The 16,132-nt window shown below is 44.7% G+C and overlaps 1 protein-coding gene across 1 annotated transcript in view; it reads left to right on the top strand.

Annotated features, from left to right (window-relative positions):
• The window catches only part of XPC (XPC complex subunit, DNA damage recognition and repair factor), a 29,204-nt gene that overhangs the window by 6,546 nt on the left and 6,526 nt on the right, over positions 1–16,132 (top strand). The window contains 9 exon segments of the mRNA XM_038565532.1: positions 2,112–2,184; positions 2,186–2,231; positions 5,368–5,491; positions 6,504–6,588; positions 7,919–8,076; positions 8,552–8,672; positions 11,759–11,848; positions 12,658–13,551; positions 14,928–15,088. Of these exon segments, the coding sequence (XP_038421460.1) occupies positions 2,112–2,184; positions 2,186–2,231; positions 5,368–5,491; positions 6,504–6,588; positions 7,919–8,076; positions 8,552–8,672; positions 11,759–11,848; positions 12,658–13,551; positions 14,928–15,088 (1,752 nt within the window).

The raw sequence follows: 16,132 nt of genomic DNA, 5'->3' as shown, positions 1-16,132 counted from the left end.
TCTTCCTTCTACTTGGAATGCTTTCTTCCACCTAGAAGATGTGGATCACAGTCCATCCACTTGACAGCCTTCATTGATCCTTCCCCTTTGCCTCCTCTGAGTTCTTGCACTTACTTGTATCTTGCCACGTCCCCTGCTTACTACCCTGCAAGCTGTCTGAGGCCTGGAACCATGCCTGGTTCATTTTTGTATGCCCTGTGGCATCTAGGGCAGGGCCTTTTATTTGGCAGAAACGAAACAAGGATTTTTGCGGTTGAATGAACATGCATAGTAATACAGGGTGAACAGTAAATATGAGCTAAGTGAACACTTGATCGTCTATCTCCTAGGAAGGTTGTGTGTGGGGGAGTGGTCAAGAAAGGAAGAACAAAGAGGTAGTAGTGCCTTCAGAAACCAATCTTCCATCTTAGTCCTGGCTTTTCTGCAGTCCTCACAGAGGAAAGGAGCCCAGGAGGGGGCAGCAGTACGCAGGAGCATGAGGAAGTGTGGAAATTTTGCACTCAGGTCATCTCTTTTCCTTTATTTTCCTGAGAATGCATACCTCAGAGCTTCCTCCTGCCCAGTTGCTTCTCCCTACCAGTTGAGTTCTTTCTCCAGAGAAATCCACACACATAGACCAGGATTCTGCTACTTAAAGCTCTGCGGCCCTCCCTTCCCTCTCGGTTGAGAGTCGACTTGCAGACAAACCTGTAGCCGTGGACATTTCCACTACATTTATCCTAAGGAGAAATTTTTGTTTCTGTGGTGCTGAAAGTGGTCTGCTGAAGGGGAGTGCGTGTATTTTTAGAGCTAAAGACAGGATTTTACTTGTCTGAGCTGAAATTTTAGGTGATGGTCTCACTGAGAATACACCTCAAACCTCACAGAAGCTTAAAGTAACTGCTCTAGGGATCCCTGGGTGGCACAGCGGTTTAGCACCTGCCTTTGGCCCGAGGCGCGATCCTGGAGACCCGGGATCGAATCCCACGTCGGGCTCCCGGCGCATGGAGCCTGCTCCTCCCTCTGCCTGTGTCTCTGCCTCTCTCTCTCTCTCTCTCTTCTGTGACTATCATAAATAAATAAAAATTAAAAAAAAAAAGTAACTGCTCTAAACACATTTTGCATATGAAATAGCAAAAATAGATTACGTATCAGTAACCACTTCATCTTCAGCCAATATTCAGCTAGCTGTTTATCTGTGTAGTGACCTACTTAACTAGCTAGGTATCAGTACTTTTGGTATTGTTTGTGACGTACTCGTGTATGGACACATCCCCACATACCGTAAGGTTAAATTTCTACCAGCTTCTGTCTACTTACATCATGGAGGTGGGAGGAAACAGTCATGTGACCATCAGCAAATGTGAATTCCTTCTACTTTTTTATTCTTTATAAAGGTTTTATTTTATTTATTTGAGAGAGAGCAAGCACAGAGGGAGAAGGAGAAGCAGACTCCCTGCTGAGCAGGGAGCCTGATGCAGGGCTCCATCCCAGGACCCTGGGATTATGACCTGAGCTGAAGGCAGGCACTTAACTGACTGAGCCAGCCAGGCCCCAAATTGCCTTTTCACTGTGTTGTCTACCTGCCTGTGTATACACATAGATTTCATAGCTTCTACTTTTTTTTTTTTTTAAGATTTTATTTATTCATGAGAGACACAGGCAGAGACACAGGCAGAGGAAGAAGCAGGCTCCCTGTAGGGAGCCCGACATGAGACTTGGTCCCAGGACCCTGGGATCATGCCCCGAGCCAAAGGCAGATGCTCAACCACTGGCCATCCAGGCACCCCACAGCTTTTACTTCTGAAACTCATATTATTATGGTTTCTTCTAAGTTTTCCTGTACCACACTTCCAGACACAGCTGTGTTTTCCCTCACACAGCTCTAGGCTGTGGGTTCATTGCCTTCCTTCTGTTAAAGGCACGTCTAGTGTCAGACTGATGATCAGAGCATGTCTTGAGCCCTTGAGACGCACCAGTGATGGAGGGAATGAGGCTCAGAGTTCACATATTATCTTTAAATAATTGTCATAGGTTCTCAGTCGAAGAAGGAGTCCTTAGAATTCCACTTAGCTTGAATGCACTAGGACGTGTGAGCCTTCTTCACCTTCCCTGCTATGATCTTTACACAGGGACTTCGCCAGTGTTCGGAAGAAGGCACACCCTTCACAGAGAGAGGCTGCTGTGGACAAAGGCAGCTGTGAAGGAAGATGATGAGGAAGAGAGTGAAGACGAATGGGAAGAGGTAGAAGGTACAAGAGCTATGTGATCCTGTTTTTCCATTTGAGTCGGCTGGGAGTCATGTCACTAAGTTGCAATCTCGTTTCCTTTTGAAACTAAGTACCACCAAATAAGGTTGTGGTAAGGACTTGCTTTCCATGCAAGGAAAAATTCATGACCAGGTTACCAAAGAAGGGTGTGTATTTTCTTCCCCTTTTGGCTGTCAGTGGTTAGATCACGAGATGGAGGCAGCATCATTTCGTAGGAAGCACACAGGTTTTAAGAGTAGTGAGATTTGGGTTCAGAGCCCCGTCTTAGCATTTGTATAGCTGTGTGAACAAGAAAATCCACCTGTCAGAGCTGTTATTTCACAATAACAGTAAGCACAACAGTAAGCACTGAAGGCTCACCGTGAGCTGTTCACAGGGTAGACTCCCAGGATTATAGTGGGGGAGGAAAGGTTTGGAATGTAATCTGCCTAAAGCATCCTGTACTTACAGTAAATGGCAGCTAATGTTATCATCTCTGATTTCTTCTGTCTAGCTTGACTTCATCCCAGCTTTTGATTTTGAAATGGTTTTTGAAAACCTACAAACCAATTTAAAATTAGCACATTGACTCTTCACCTAGATTCAGTAATTTTAACATTTGCCATAGTGAATGTATCTTTCTCCAGATACACAATGTGCACAGTGTGAAAGTAAGACGGCAGACATCCTGGCACTTTTCATGCATTTCCTGAGAATAAGACCACCTCCTGCATGATAAATATTTTCACACTTAAAAAAAATGAAAAGTCTCTAATTGTTACAAAAATATGCTTCATAGCTGTTTGTTTCTAATCCAGGATCTAATCAAAGTGTGTTACACCTCTTTAGTCTCCTATAGTCTAGAACAGTGCACCCCATCCAGCATCTTTTTTTGCTTTTTGTAGAACTGCTGTTTTTGAAGTTTTGGCCTTTTCCTTTGTAGGATGTCTCATACTCTAGTTTTGTCTGATAAACAGGCATCTGAGGATGTTTCACTATCCCCTGGTTTCTTACAAACTGTAAGTTCAAATTTGATTGAACTTAGGTTAAACTTTTTTTTTTTTTTTAAGATTTTATTTATTTATTTGAGAGAGGGAGCAGGAGAGCACAAGCGTTGGAGAGGGGGAAGCAGGTTTCCTGATGAGCAGGGTACCCAAAACAGGGCTTGATCCCAGAACCCTGGGATCACGACCTCATGACCTGAGCCAATAGCCACTTAACCGACTGAATCACCCAGGTGCCCCTAAACTTTTTTTGGGGCAAGAATACTTCACAGCTTTGTACTTCATACTGCATCCATTAAGAGGCACCTCACATCAGGTTGCTCTACTAGTGTTGCTAAGTTTGAGCACGTCATGTGGTACTGCCAGATTGTGACAATATAAAGGCATGTTTTCCCGCTGTAATTAACCTTCTTAGGTTGTACTCTGATTCTGTGTGAACATCTTATTTATTCTAAACAACTTTTTATTTAATGGTTTTTATTATGCATGGATCTTTACTGAATCAGAGATTATTACATTGAGTATTCCAGAATGGAATATTCCAATTCTCTCATCTCATATGCATTTATCAGTTGACTTTGATGTGTAAAGAAGAGCTCTCTCTTTTAAGAATTGTATTTATTTTGAGTATCACTTAAAGATATTTAAAAATTGATAATTTATCAGTTATTATCACTATGCTTTCTGATCTTCAAGTTGTCCCAGTGGGAGCCCCTTTAAGCCAACTACCCTACTATTTGACATGGTCTCATTTGTTTTTGAGAACATTCTGGTTTTCTGGCACAAGGGTGTTACAGGTCCACCCTATACTCTTCTTGCTCTAGATGTGTAACAGCTTTTGTTTCTCCAGAAAGCCCTGGCTCATTTTAGTAGGGACTGGTATGTAGTAAACCAGATCTTGACATTAGGTGTGTTCATTGCCAATGGGGTGTCATTGCTTCTGGACCTAGAGACTCTTTAAAAGGGTCTTTGCTTACGAAGTTCACAAATCCAGCTCTGAATTCAGTTTATTTTAACTGTGCTTTACAAGTGATATAGAAGGTAAAGAGATTTAAAAAAGATGTGTTCCTTATTATAAGTTTGTGATTGGGGCTGGAAGGCCCCTGAGTCATGCCTGTATACAAAGCAAATTATGATACGCGTTATTGTAGTAATACAGAGAATAGGAAATTGTTCTTATTTGGCTTTTTTTTTTTTTTTTTTTTCTTGGAGAAAGCCTAAGTCTACTAAAACACTCATGAGCATCAGCTCCTTGATACCAGAGTTCTGGATCTAACTCAGTTCAATATCCCTGTGCCTCAGTTTCCTGCTCTAAGGGCTCTTTCTCTGGGTTGCTATTCAAGTTAGATAAGAAATGTAAAACAGCTTAGTCTGTGACATTTTTGAGGTACTCAAAGCATGGTACGAATATGGGTCTTCTACCTTGGATCTGTTCCTAACTCCATCCCATCAGAACCTCCATTTTGTTTAATACGAAAGCTAATGTAATAATTATTACTGTTTTTTTTTTTTAAGATTTTATTTATTTTGAGAGAGAGTGTGTGCACATGTGTGCATGTGGACAAGGAGAGGGAGAGAGAATCTCAAGCCGACTCCATGCTGAGCACAGAGCCTGATGTGGGGCTTGATCCCACAACCCTGAGATCATGACCTGAGCCAAAACCAAGAGTTAGACATTTGACCAACTGAGTCACCCAGGTGCCCCTATTATTACTGATTTTAAAATTTCATTTATTTTTTTTAAAGATTTATTTATTTTAGCGGGGAGGGGAAGGGGAGAGGGAGAGAGAGACTCCCAGGCAGACTCCCCACTGAGTACAGAGCCCAATGTGGGGCTCAATCCTAAGACCTGAGACCATGACCCAAACCAATATCAAAAGACAGATGCTTAACTGACTGAGCCACACAGGCACCCATGATTTTTAAAAATTATTATTATTGGGGCACTTGGGTGGCTCAGTGGTTGAGCATCCATCTTTGATCAGGTTGTGTTCCTGGGGTCCTGGGATCGAGTTCTGTATTGGGCTCCCTGCAGGGAGCCTGATCCTCCCTCTGCCTATGTCTCTGCCTCTCTCTCTCTGTCTCTCTTGAATAAATAAAATCTTTAAAAAAATAAAAATTATTATTATCACTAGAACTTGGTGAGCCTGTGCCAGGTGATGTGGGAGAAAATGCAGCCTTCTCTAAATCCGTTCTGCCTGTGAAACCAGTGGAGATAGAGATTGAAACACCCCAGCAGGCGAAAGCAAGAGAAAGAAGGTAAGATTAGGCCCTTGTCTCTAGATTCCAGTCACAAATAATCAGCAAGGGCTGCTACTTAATGAAAGCTTTTGAGAAACACAGAGGAGACTAGGGCTGAGTATCAAAGTGGTCAGGAGCCTTCAGTGAGAGTCCTGGGTTCACTTTTCGGACTTGAACGAGAATCTTGGTTTGTTCTCTGGCAGGGGAGGACATAGGAAGAAGAAACTCTTACCTATTGGGTATCTGTTAAGTGCTGAGGGCTCTGCAAGTTGTCCATTATCTTACATAAACTTTAGTGTGTGAATGAGGACCTGGAGGCTCAGAGAAATTAAATAACATTTCAGGAGTCACTCAGCCAGGAAGTGGATGAGCCAAGATCTAAATTCTCTCCTGCCAACTCGACACTCATGCTTTTGCACTATGTCACACTGCACGATTTGAGGCAGTGCCCCACTATGGTAGGGAGCCCCCATTCCATCCCAGGACCACTGCCACTTCTGGTGGCTTGGGAACGTGGAACACAATGTCTGGTGGTTAATTGGCTAAAGAGTACCACTCTTTGATGGGCATGTTATTAGACATGAACGAAGGAGTTGATAGAAGTCATTCAGGAAGCATCAAGTTTTCTTACAGGTGCATGGGACATAGGCATGGAAGAGATTTTACAGCAGAACAGCGCATACCAGTGAATGTGCGCCAGTTTAACCCAAAAATACTGGTGCTAAGGAGGGAATCAGGAATTGAGAGGTCAGACAGGCAGGCAAGACTCCTTGGTGGATGTGCACTTCAAAGCATGTCCATGAGGCATGATGGGTAGAGAATGTCCCAAGCCACCGTGTTCAGGTGAGAAGGACCAGAAAAGTCTGCAGAGAGTAGCCAGCTTGCAGATTGGCCCCAGTGGCACAGCCTTGTGCAGGAAAACAAGGATAGTGATTCCCGAGCTGTTACACATGAAAGAAGGTAATTGGAAGCTGGGGTCAGGTGTCAGTCTCCCACTTCATTCTCCCAATTTTTTCAATATGCCTTGCAGCGAAAGGATAAAAGTGGAGTTTGAGACTTATCTCCGGAGGATGATGAAACGTTTCAGTAAAGAAGTCCGTGAGGACACCCACAAGGTAAGGGCAGGGGGGCGAGGGGATAGTGTCCTCGCTGCCGAGGCAGGGTGGTGTGGTGCACTCCCTCCATCTCTTCTTCCACCTGTTTCATAACCTCAGTTCCCATCTCCACTGAAGAGACCACGGCTTTGACTTCATCAGGTAGTTACTGAACGGTATTATGGACTTTGCAGGGTACTTGGCCTTGTGGGGATAGAGACTCATATAAAGCTCATTTCCTGCCATTAGGGAGCGTCTGATCTCCCATATGGAACAAGACAGACTTCAAAACAGGAAATTCAAGACTCAGGACCAAGAAAAGGATCAGTGTGGATCTAGTGGCTGAGGAAGGTGGCTTTATTTACAACAAAGTCCAACAGAGATTGGTGGTGGGGATGCTACCCTCGCTCACTTCAGAGGGCATGGCAGGACGAGCTGTGTGTCTGCGTCTTGGAGGGATGTGCGATAGAGGCCTGTGCTAAGTGAGGGAAGGGCACTTTGATGTCCCTCTGACTGGTAGTGGGCAGCCAGAGTGGGTAGAGCTGGCAGGCAGGGAAAGAGATGGTGTCTGCAGCAGCCGCAGAAACCTGGAGGTGAGATGAGCATAGGACAATGAGGAGATGAGATACCTGCCTCCCTGAGCCCTTGAGGAACACCTGAGATAGCTGCTTGTACCTCTCGGTAGAGATGAGAGGAAGGGAAGAATTCATTTGACTCCAAGATGAGGCAAGAAGAGCGGAGCTGTTGACTGAAATGGAGAGGTCATAGGTAGGGAGGAAGGCAGACTGTTTTGAAGGGAAAAGGATGTAAAGTTGTGGAGAAGATGGGGTGGAGGGGGAGTCACGTGACCATCTCTGGAGGTTGGAGAGTGGTTGGAGCTCATGTGGGGGGATGGCAGTGGGGTCTGGAGAGGAGGAGGCTGGGTTCTGGCACCCTGGGAAGGGTGGAGAGTGGTGTGGTGAACCCGCATCCTCCCCCAGCTTGGACGATCACCGGCGTTTGCACATCTCCCTTCTCTCCCCCTACTTACTTTTCCTCCCAATCTTTTTGGAGCAAATCTCAGACATTGTAGACTGTCATCCATAAGTCTGCAGCATGTATCTAAAAGACAAGTCCTCTTAGAAAAAAAAAGTTTGTGTTGTGCAATTTTGAGATTTGGTTGTATCTTTGAGGATTATATCTCAGGAGAAGATAGGGTGAAAGACAAAGTCTTAGGAAATGGGTAACATTGGGATTTTTACTTCCTTGTGTGTTGAAATAACAGCAAATAATTCCTGCCCATAAAGTGTTTCTCAGTTTGGCAGCAAAAACCCCTCTAGTTCTTGGCCTACCATCTTCCCCTTCTTCCCAGGTTCACCTGTTGTGCCTGCTGGCGAATGGTTTCTATCGAAGTAACATCTGCAACCAGCCAGATCTGCTTGCTATCGGCCTGTCTATTGTCCCAACTCGCTTTACCAGAGTGCCACCTCAAGACGTGGACGCCGGCTACCTGTCAAACCTGGTGAAATGGTATGGTCCTCTGACCCCTCCTGCAGAGCCCTACTGTAGGACTTACGACTCTCAGAGGCTGGGGGCATGTCAATTCCACAGACCTTCCCTGAGAGGATCCTATATGTCGGGCCTTGGGCACAGCATTGCGGATAGAGAAACGTCAGGCACAATCTCTGCCCTGGAAGACCTCCCATATTGGCCGGGAGACAGCTCCACCCCAGATTATCAGGGTAGCATGAGGAGTGCTTAGGAAAGGGTCTGCTGGGGACTGTAGGTGCACGTAGCAGCTGGGGTCTGGAAGGCTCCCAGGGATGTGAAGTCTGCGGGGATCTTCAGTGGTGAGCCGGGGTCAGCCACACAGACTTGGGAAGATTAGAGCAGAGGTGGTGAGGCTCACTATTCCCTTCCAAGACTCTCCCTTCTGATTTTCTTGGCTGTGAAAGAATAATGGGCATTCCTCTTTGCCCTGAGGGAACACCTGGTTTCTCTCCAGGTTTGTTGGTACATTTACAGTTAATGCAGACCTCTCAACCAACGAGCAAGATGGCCTACAGACTACGTTGGAAAGGAGGTTTGCTATTTACTCTGCTCGAGATGATGAAGAGTTGGTCCATGTAAGTGATTCCCCCTGGCAGCACTATTTTTTAGTAGGTAATGACCATGGCAGTCATGTGCAAGATACCATTCCAGTGTTTTATGTGTTCTTCTTTTTTCAGTCCTCATAAAATAAAAAATAGGTTCTGATGCTCAGAGAGGCCAAAGAACTTTCTTAGGGTCATTCCGCTGGTAAGCGCTGGAGTCAGGTCCAGGACCAGTATGTGGATGGAAAGCCTGCACTGTTTCTACTGTTTGGTGTCCTGGAGTATTAAGCACTTAATTTTTGGTCAGGTGCTCTAGAATTGTTTCCATTAACTATTCAAAAATTATGTTCAGAGGTCCCAGGGAAATGCTTTTTTGAACATTGACTGCTGAAATCCATCAGAAAGCGTATATCCTTACCTTCCAATTTGAGAAGTGACACTGGCCGGCAGCTGGGCAGTGGGGAGAGTACTGTCTACCAGAAATAGAGGTAGAAATATAGCTGTATCCCTGAAAGATTCTTATTAATTATATATACTCCTGAGATCCCAGCTTTTCTATTTGTTTAGGGAAAGAGACCAGACTTCTTGGCCCTGAAAAGCCCAGATGATTGGCACCCTTACCTCTTTCTGAAAAGTCTAAGAGACCTGACATGGCCAGTAATTTTGCCATAATACTACCACCCAGAGACAAGCATTAATAGTTGAGTGTTATCCTCTAAACTTTGTTCCTGTGTGTATTTCCAAAATATTTTACCCACCCTAAAAGGATACCATGTGCCCATTAAATAGTTACTTCCCATTCCACTCCATCCTCCGCTCCCTCAAGCACCCAGCACCCACCATTCTGCGTTCTGTCCCTGTGGATTCATGTATTCTGGATGTTTCATGAGGACGAAGTATCATATGTGATCTTTTGTGTCTGGCTTCTTTCATTTAGCGTAGTGTTTTCAAGATACAACCATGTTGTAGCATGTGAGCACTTTGTTCCCTTTTATGGTCTGTTGTAGGGATAGACCACATTTTGCATCCATTAGTTGATGGACATTTTGGCTCTTTCCACCTGTTGGCTGTTGTAAAGAGTACTCCCATAAATGTGTGTACGTGTATTTATTTGAGTACTTGTTTTCAGTTCTTTTGGGTATATACCCAGGAGTGGAGTGCTAGGTCATTTTATGTGTAACTTTTTGAAGAGTTGTCAGACTTTTCCACAGCAACTGCACCATTTTACAGTCCCACCAGCAATGGACATGGGCTCCAGTTTTTCCAGATCTTCACTAACACTGTGTTTTCCTTTTTTTTTTTTTTTCTTACAGCCATCCTAATAGATATGAAGTGGTAGTTCATGGTGGCTTTGATTTACATTTCCCTAGTGGCTCATGATGGTTATCGTGCTTGTGTGCATATTGACCATTTCTTCTTCGGAGAAATGCTTATTCAAATCCTATCCCCATTTTTAATTTTTTATTTTATTTTATTTTAAAAGATTTTATTTATTTATTCATGAGAGACAGAGAGAGAGAGAGGCAGAGACACAGGCAGAGGGAAGAGCAGGCTTTACCCAGGGAGCCCAACGTGGGACTCAATCCCGGGACTCAGGGATCACACCCTAAGCTGAAGGCGGCACTAAACTGCCAAGCCACCTGGGCTGCCCGTATCCCCATTTTTTAATTGGATTCTTTATCTTTTTGTTATTTAGTTGTGAGAATTCTTTCTATATTTTAGATGCTATACCCCTGTCAGATGTGCACATATTTTCTCCTATTGCAGAGGTTGTCTTTTCCCTTTCTGGAGAAAGTCTGTTGTTGCACACAAGTTTTACTTTTGGTAAAGCCTGCTTTTTCTATTTTTCTTTTATTCCTTATACTTTTGGTGTCTCATCTAAGAATTCATTGCCAAATCTAAGGTCATAAAGCATATCTTCCGTATGTTTCCTTCTAAGAGTTTTACAGTTTTAGTTCTTACTTGTAGGTTTTTCATCCATTTTGAGTGAATGTTTATATATGACATGAGGTCGATATTCAACTCTATCCTTTTTGCATGAGGATATCCTGTTGTCCTGGCACCCTATGTTGAGGAGACTATTCTTCCAGCTGTTTGTTGTCGTTATCTTCACTACTGGTTGGAGAGACAAGTTTTTCAATGGGGATTGCATGGCCTTTGCACCATCGTTAAAAATCATTTGGCTGTTGACATATGAGTTACTTCTAATTTTGTTTAGCCATCATGACTCCTTCAACTCTTTCAGTCTGGCAGTTTCTGGGTTTTTCCTCGTCCTTCCTATCTTGACACTTTTCAGTATACTGCTTAGGAATTTTGTAGAGTGTCCCTCAATTTGGGCTTCTTTGATGTTTTTTCATCCCCTGCTGCTTTCAAATCCAGAAGAAATAGGCAAAATTAATTATTATTATTTTTTTTTTTGCTAGAGCACGGTGTTTTGCAGTAAACCTGCCCTCTTGTTTCTTGCGCTCTTCTTTGGGCATTGCAGTAATTCCTGAGACTCTGAGGTCTGCATGGGAAGATCTTGATCATGTGCTTTATCACTGTCCCTGTTTTGGACATTTGTTCCCCTGAGGAGGCTCCACTCCTTACAGGTTAACAGAATTTTTAGAACTGCAGCCTCCAGTAGAAAGCCTTGTGGGGAAAATGGTAAACGGAATAGAATTTGGAGATCTGGTGGTGATGTTTTCTACTTTTTCTTCTCAAAGTGGTCTTTCGTTTATTTTTATTTTAACCACAAGTACGAACACCTGTTGAATACAAGAGTTAGGTAAGCTGAAAAAAAAATTACCTGTGAACACCTATAAACCCAAAACAGGTCCTTTTCCAAATACACGTATATGTTTATATGCTTTTTTTTTTTTTGACAAAAATTAACATTACACACTAAAAACTAGACTTCTCTTTTCCTTTACCATGTAGCGAACATCTTCTCTTTTATTTTTCTCTAAAGATAAATCTCTTCGGCATCATTTTTAATAGTGTGCAGGGTTCTGGGCTCCTGTTGTTTGGTCCTTTCTAACTTTTCCCTGTTAGAAAAAACTACCATGACAAACAACGTGGAATTAGCGAAATCCTCAGTTTTTTCCTTAGGATAAATGTGTCATTCTTTTTCACTGCAGATATTTTTATTGATCCTGCGGGCCCTGCAGCTCCCGACCCGACTGGTGCTGTCTTTGCAGCCACTTCCTCTGAAGCTACCTACGGCAAAGGTGGGGTTCTCCTGGACAGCGGTTGGCTTGGTGGGGAGGGAGAAATTATCAGACTTCCAACAAAAAAAAATTGGTCATTAAACTATCTTTAAGGGCTGATATTCATGGAGTGTGGGCCCCTGGGAGCCTGTCATGCTCAACCCTGTGTTGGGAAGACAGGACACCTGTGGGCCTCCAGCAGCCTAAACCTGGTCTGGAGAGAGGTCCCGGGTCCCCCATGGGTTAGTGCCGTATGACAGCAGAATGGCCGCATCCTCCTCCTCCTTGGCCATGTGGAGTAGTAGTGGGTGAAGGACTCTGGGTTCTGCCATCATCTAAGCAGGAGGCTTAGCACTCTGAAGCTTAGTGGTCCAGAAGTGGATTTCATTCTGCTAATGAAGCAAGTTTATTAAGTGTATCGATATTTGTTCATAAGACACATTGTGTGCAAGGTGGGTATTATTGCTGAGGAAACTAAGACTCAGAGGTTTATATGTACGTAATAAATAAATATTTAAGAAAATGTAAATTAAATGTATAATTGACTGAAACCACCTAATGAATGAGAAGCAGAACTGGAGTTGAAACCCAGGCTTGTCTGTTTCTGGTGCTCTTTTCCCTGGGCCAATCTCTAGAGTGAAAAGAGTTACACTGTGACTTATCTAAGATGCTACAGATTTTTGTGAATACATTCTTATATTTCTAAAGGATTGCCAGCTGACCCTCTCTGAGTTGGGGACATCTGTGGATGCTGGTTCTGTAGCCAGTGACTTAGCCCTGGCAGATTATAGGCTTTCTATCATATCATGATAAATTTCCTATTGTTTAAGGGAAAGAAAGCTACCACGGAGAGATCTGCAGAGGATCCTGGCAGCTCCTTGGAAACTTCCAGCCCAGTTGCAGAAGGCCAAACCAAACCTAAGACCAGCAAAGGAACCAGACAAGAGGACACATCTTCTAAAGGCCTTGGCAGTACAAGTGCCAAAGGGAAGAAGGGCAAGGCAGCTGCAGTTGGGAAGAGACGGAGAGAGCCCTCCTCTAGTGGGGAAGAAGAGCGCAAGGCAGGAGGACAAGAGGAGGAAACCCAGAGACGTCGGTATGGCCGAGAGCGGCAGGTGGCCTCCAGGGTGTCTTATAAAGAAGAGAGCGCAAGTGACAAGGGCAGCAGTGGCTCTGACTTCGAGCTTTCCAGTGGGGAAGCACATCATTCATCTGATGAGGATTCTGAGCCTGTCCTTCCCCGGCAGAGGAGAGCCCCAGGCCCCCAGAGGACAAAGGCAGGGTCCAGGACTGACTCCAGGACCCAAAGTGGAAGATCCTCTAAGCATCCCGGTTTTCCAGCAGCATCCACAAGCTCTTCAAGCAGTAAGAGTAAGCAAGGCAAGAAAATCTCCAGTGATGGTGAGGGGGCAGAAAGAAGGAAAGCAGCTGGTGTAGACCAGTGGCTAGAGGTGTTCTGTGAGCAGGAGGAAAAGTGGGTGTGTGTGGACTGTGTGCATGGTGTGGTGGGCCAGGCTCTGGCCTGTTACAAGTATGCTACCAAGCCCATGACCTACGTGGTGGGCATCGACGGTGATGGCTCGGTCCGGGATGTCACCCAGAGGTACGACCCAGCCTGGATGACTGCGACCCGCAAGTGCCGGGTTGATGCCAAGTGGTGGGCTGAGACCTTGAGACCATACCAGAGCCTGTTGGTGGAGAGGGAGAAGAAGGAAGATTCAGAGGTAAGGCCTCGGCTGCCATGGGCTTGAAGGCCCATCTTGGCACACCTTGTATATGCCTGGCCCTGTGTGAGGCATCTTTCTGTGTGATCTTATGTAATTATCACAGCACTATAGACCTGGGATGACTGTTGTCTTAATTTGCCAGTTAAAAATGGAAGAGCTGAGAGATTAACTGCCCTGGTATTTGAACCCATGTCTATTTGGCTTCGAAGCTATATACAGTATACTTTTAGGTTGTTTCCTAGTTGTAAATTGGGAACTTTAAATACTTTATGCAATCACATAAATTGCACTGAGTGGAAGAAAGAAAAAGTCATTAATGCAATGGTCATCTGTATCCCCACCCCACCCCTGCGTGCACACTCTCAGAAGCACACACACAGACATCCCTTCCTGGATCTAGAAGAGTCATCTGGGAAGAAAGGGATTGGGGAGGGTATCCTGGAAAGCAGGCTGCTACAGCAGTACTTTGTGTCTGGGACGCCACCCCCCACCCCCACCCCGACCCATGCTCCGTGTGCATGACAGTCGTGTTCAGTGGAGCTCGGCATTTGCCTGGATTCACCAACGAATTAGTCCCACTTTGTGAGGACAGGTGAAGCTTGGGTTTCTTCAGCATTCCCCGTGGTGGGGCAGTTCATTCTGCATTGAGAATCTGCTCCAGGAGTGTTCCTGGTCCATTTTACTTAGAAGTGACAGGGTGAGTGGGGATCGTGCAGATGGTGTCAAAATTGACTAACGAAAGTATTGGCAGTGGAGGTTGTTCATGCTCCTGCCCCCTGCCACCTCACCTGGCCAGAGCTTGCTAATTTTCTGGGGGTATTGGAAGAGCTGCCAGGGGAAGGTCAGGAGAACTTGGTGAACAGGATGTGAATTCCACAGTGGAATTGCCCACTGAGAAATCAGAATCCGTAGAGAACTGCTGAGACAAGTATTAGGGACAGTGGAGTCAGAAGAGTTACATGGTGCAAATGGCCCGTTTGAGTTTCCTGGGAGACCAGGATCAGCTAGATCCAAGTTGCAGAGCAATGGCCTCACTGAGAGGTGAGGCCTTCTTCCAGAAGAAAGCTGCATGTCTTCCTTGAGGACTAGAGTGGGCAGTGACCTGCCAGGGCTGGTCAGGGTGTCTGAGCACTGAGAATGACTAGGTTAGGTAACTCTTCAGAGTTGCCACAAGCCACAGGATTCTATGCTCCTGTAGCTTTCAATGTGTCTAAAACCTACTTAGTACCATACGGCAGATGCAATGTTATGGTCATTGTTGCTCATGAAACCTCTGCTCCACTGTTTCCTGACATGGTGGTGTAGGGGTCGCCTGCCTCAGACCTCACCTCCTCTTCCAACCATGCTCAGCATGGTCTCTCTGGCCTTTGCAGTTCCAGGCAAAACACCTGGGCCAACCTTTGCCTACGGTCATTGGCACATATAAGAACCACCCTCTGTATGCCCTGAAGAGGCATCTCCTGAAATACGAGGCCATCTACCCTGAAACAGCTGCCATCCTTGGGTACTGTCGTGGAGAAGCTGTCTACTCCAGGTGCGTGAGGCTGCCCAGTGGCTTTGTGGGCTTCCCGATGGCCCAGGACTGGCAACCTTCTAGGGCAAGGGGCTGTTTACATCAGCCCTTTAGTCAAATATGATGAGCTTTATGGTGTGTGCCCGCCATCCTGTGTGGTGCGTGTGTAGAAGGTATTATAGCTTGAAGATGAAAACAACAAGGATTAAAAGACCAGCAGGTGTGGAGCACCTGGGTCTTTGGTTGAGTGTCTGCCTTTGGCTCAAGTCATGATCCTGGGATTGAGTTCCATATCAGGCTCCCCACAGGGAGCCTGCTTCTCCTGCCTAAGTCTCTGCCCCTCTCTGGGTCTTTCATGAATAGATAAATAAAATCTTTTTAAAAAGACCAGGTACAAAAAAGTTATGGGGGAAGAATTAAAAGTACAACAAAGTTTACATGGGGCAATAAAAAATACACCCCTAATATGTAAGTTACAAATATACAAAAGGAGGGAATACGAGATATGATCATGAAAATTAAAGTGAGTGATGTTTTAATGGCAACAGAGCTTCTGTTTGGGAAGATGGAGAAGTTTTGGAGGTGGATGATGGGGACGGTTACTTAGTGTGAATACACTTAATGCCTCTGAATTGCACTTAGAAATGGTTAAGGTGATATATTTTGTGGATATTTTGTCCACACTAAAAAAAAAATTCCAAAGAACTGGGGAAGGGAATAAGAGTTAGAAAAAGAATGTAAAATATATACAAAATTAAAACAAAAATTTTTAAGGTTTTATTTATTTATTTAGACAATGTGGGCATGTGAACAGGTGGAGCAGAGGGAAAGAGTTGCAAGCAGACTCCCTGTCCCAGCACAAAGCCCGACGTCCAGCTCCATCTCAGGACCCTGAGATCAAGAGATGCTTAACTGATTGTACCACCTACTTGCCCCTAAAACAAAATATTTTAATAATGTCAATTTAGGGTGAGGGGGAAAAATAAAGAAGAAGAACTTTCTTTTTAAGATTTTGTTTGAAAGAGAGAGCACGAGCAGGGGGAGGGGCAAAGAGGGAGGATGAAG

Source organism: Canis lupus, chromosome 20 (genome assembly GCF_011100685.1).
Source record: "Canis lupus familiaris isolate Mischka breed German Shepherd chromosome 20, alternate assembly UU_Cfam_GSD_1.0, whole genome shotgun sequence".
NCBI lineage: Eukaryota > Metazoa > Chordata > Mammalia > Carnivora > Canidae > Canis > Canis lupus.
Note: the sequence above shows the minus strand (reverse complement) of the source record. Positions and strands in the feature narration are given on the sequence as shown.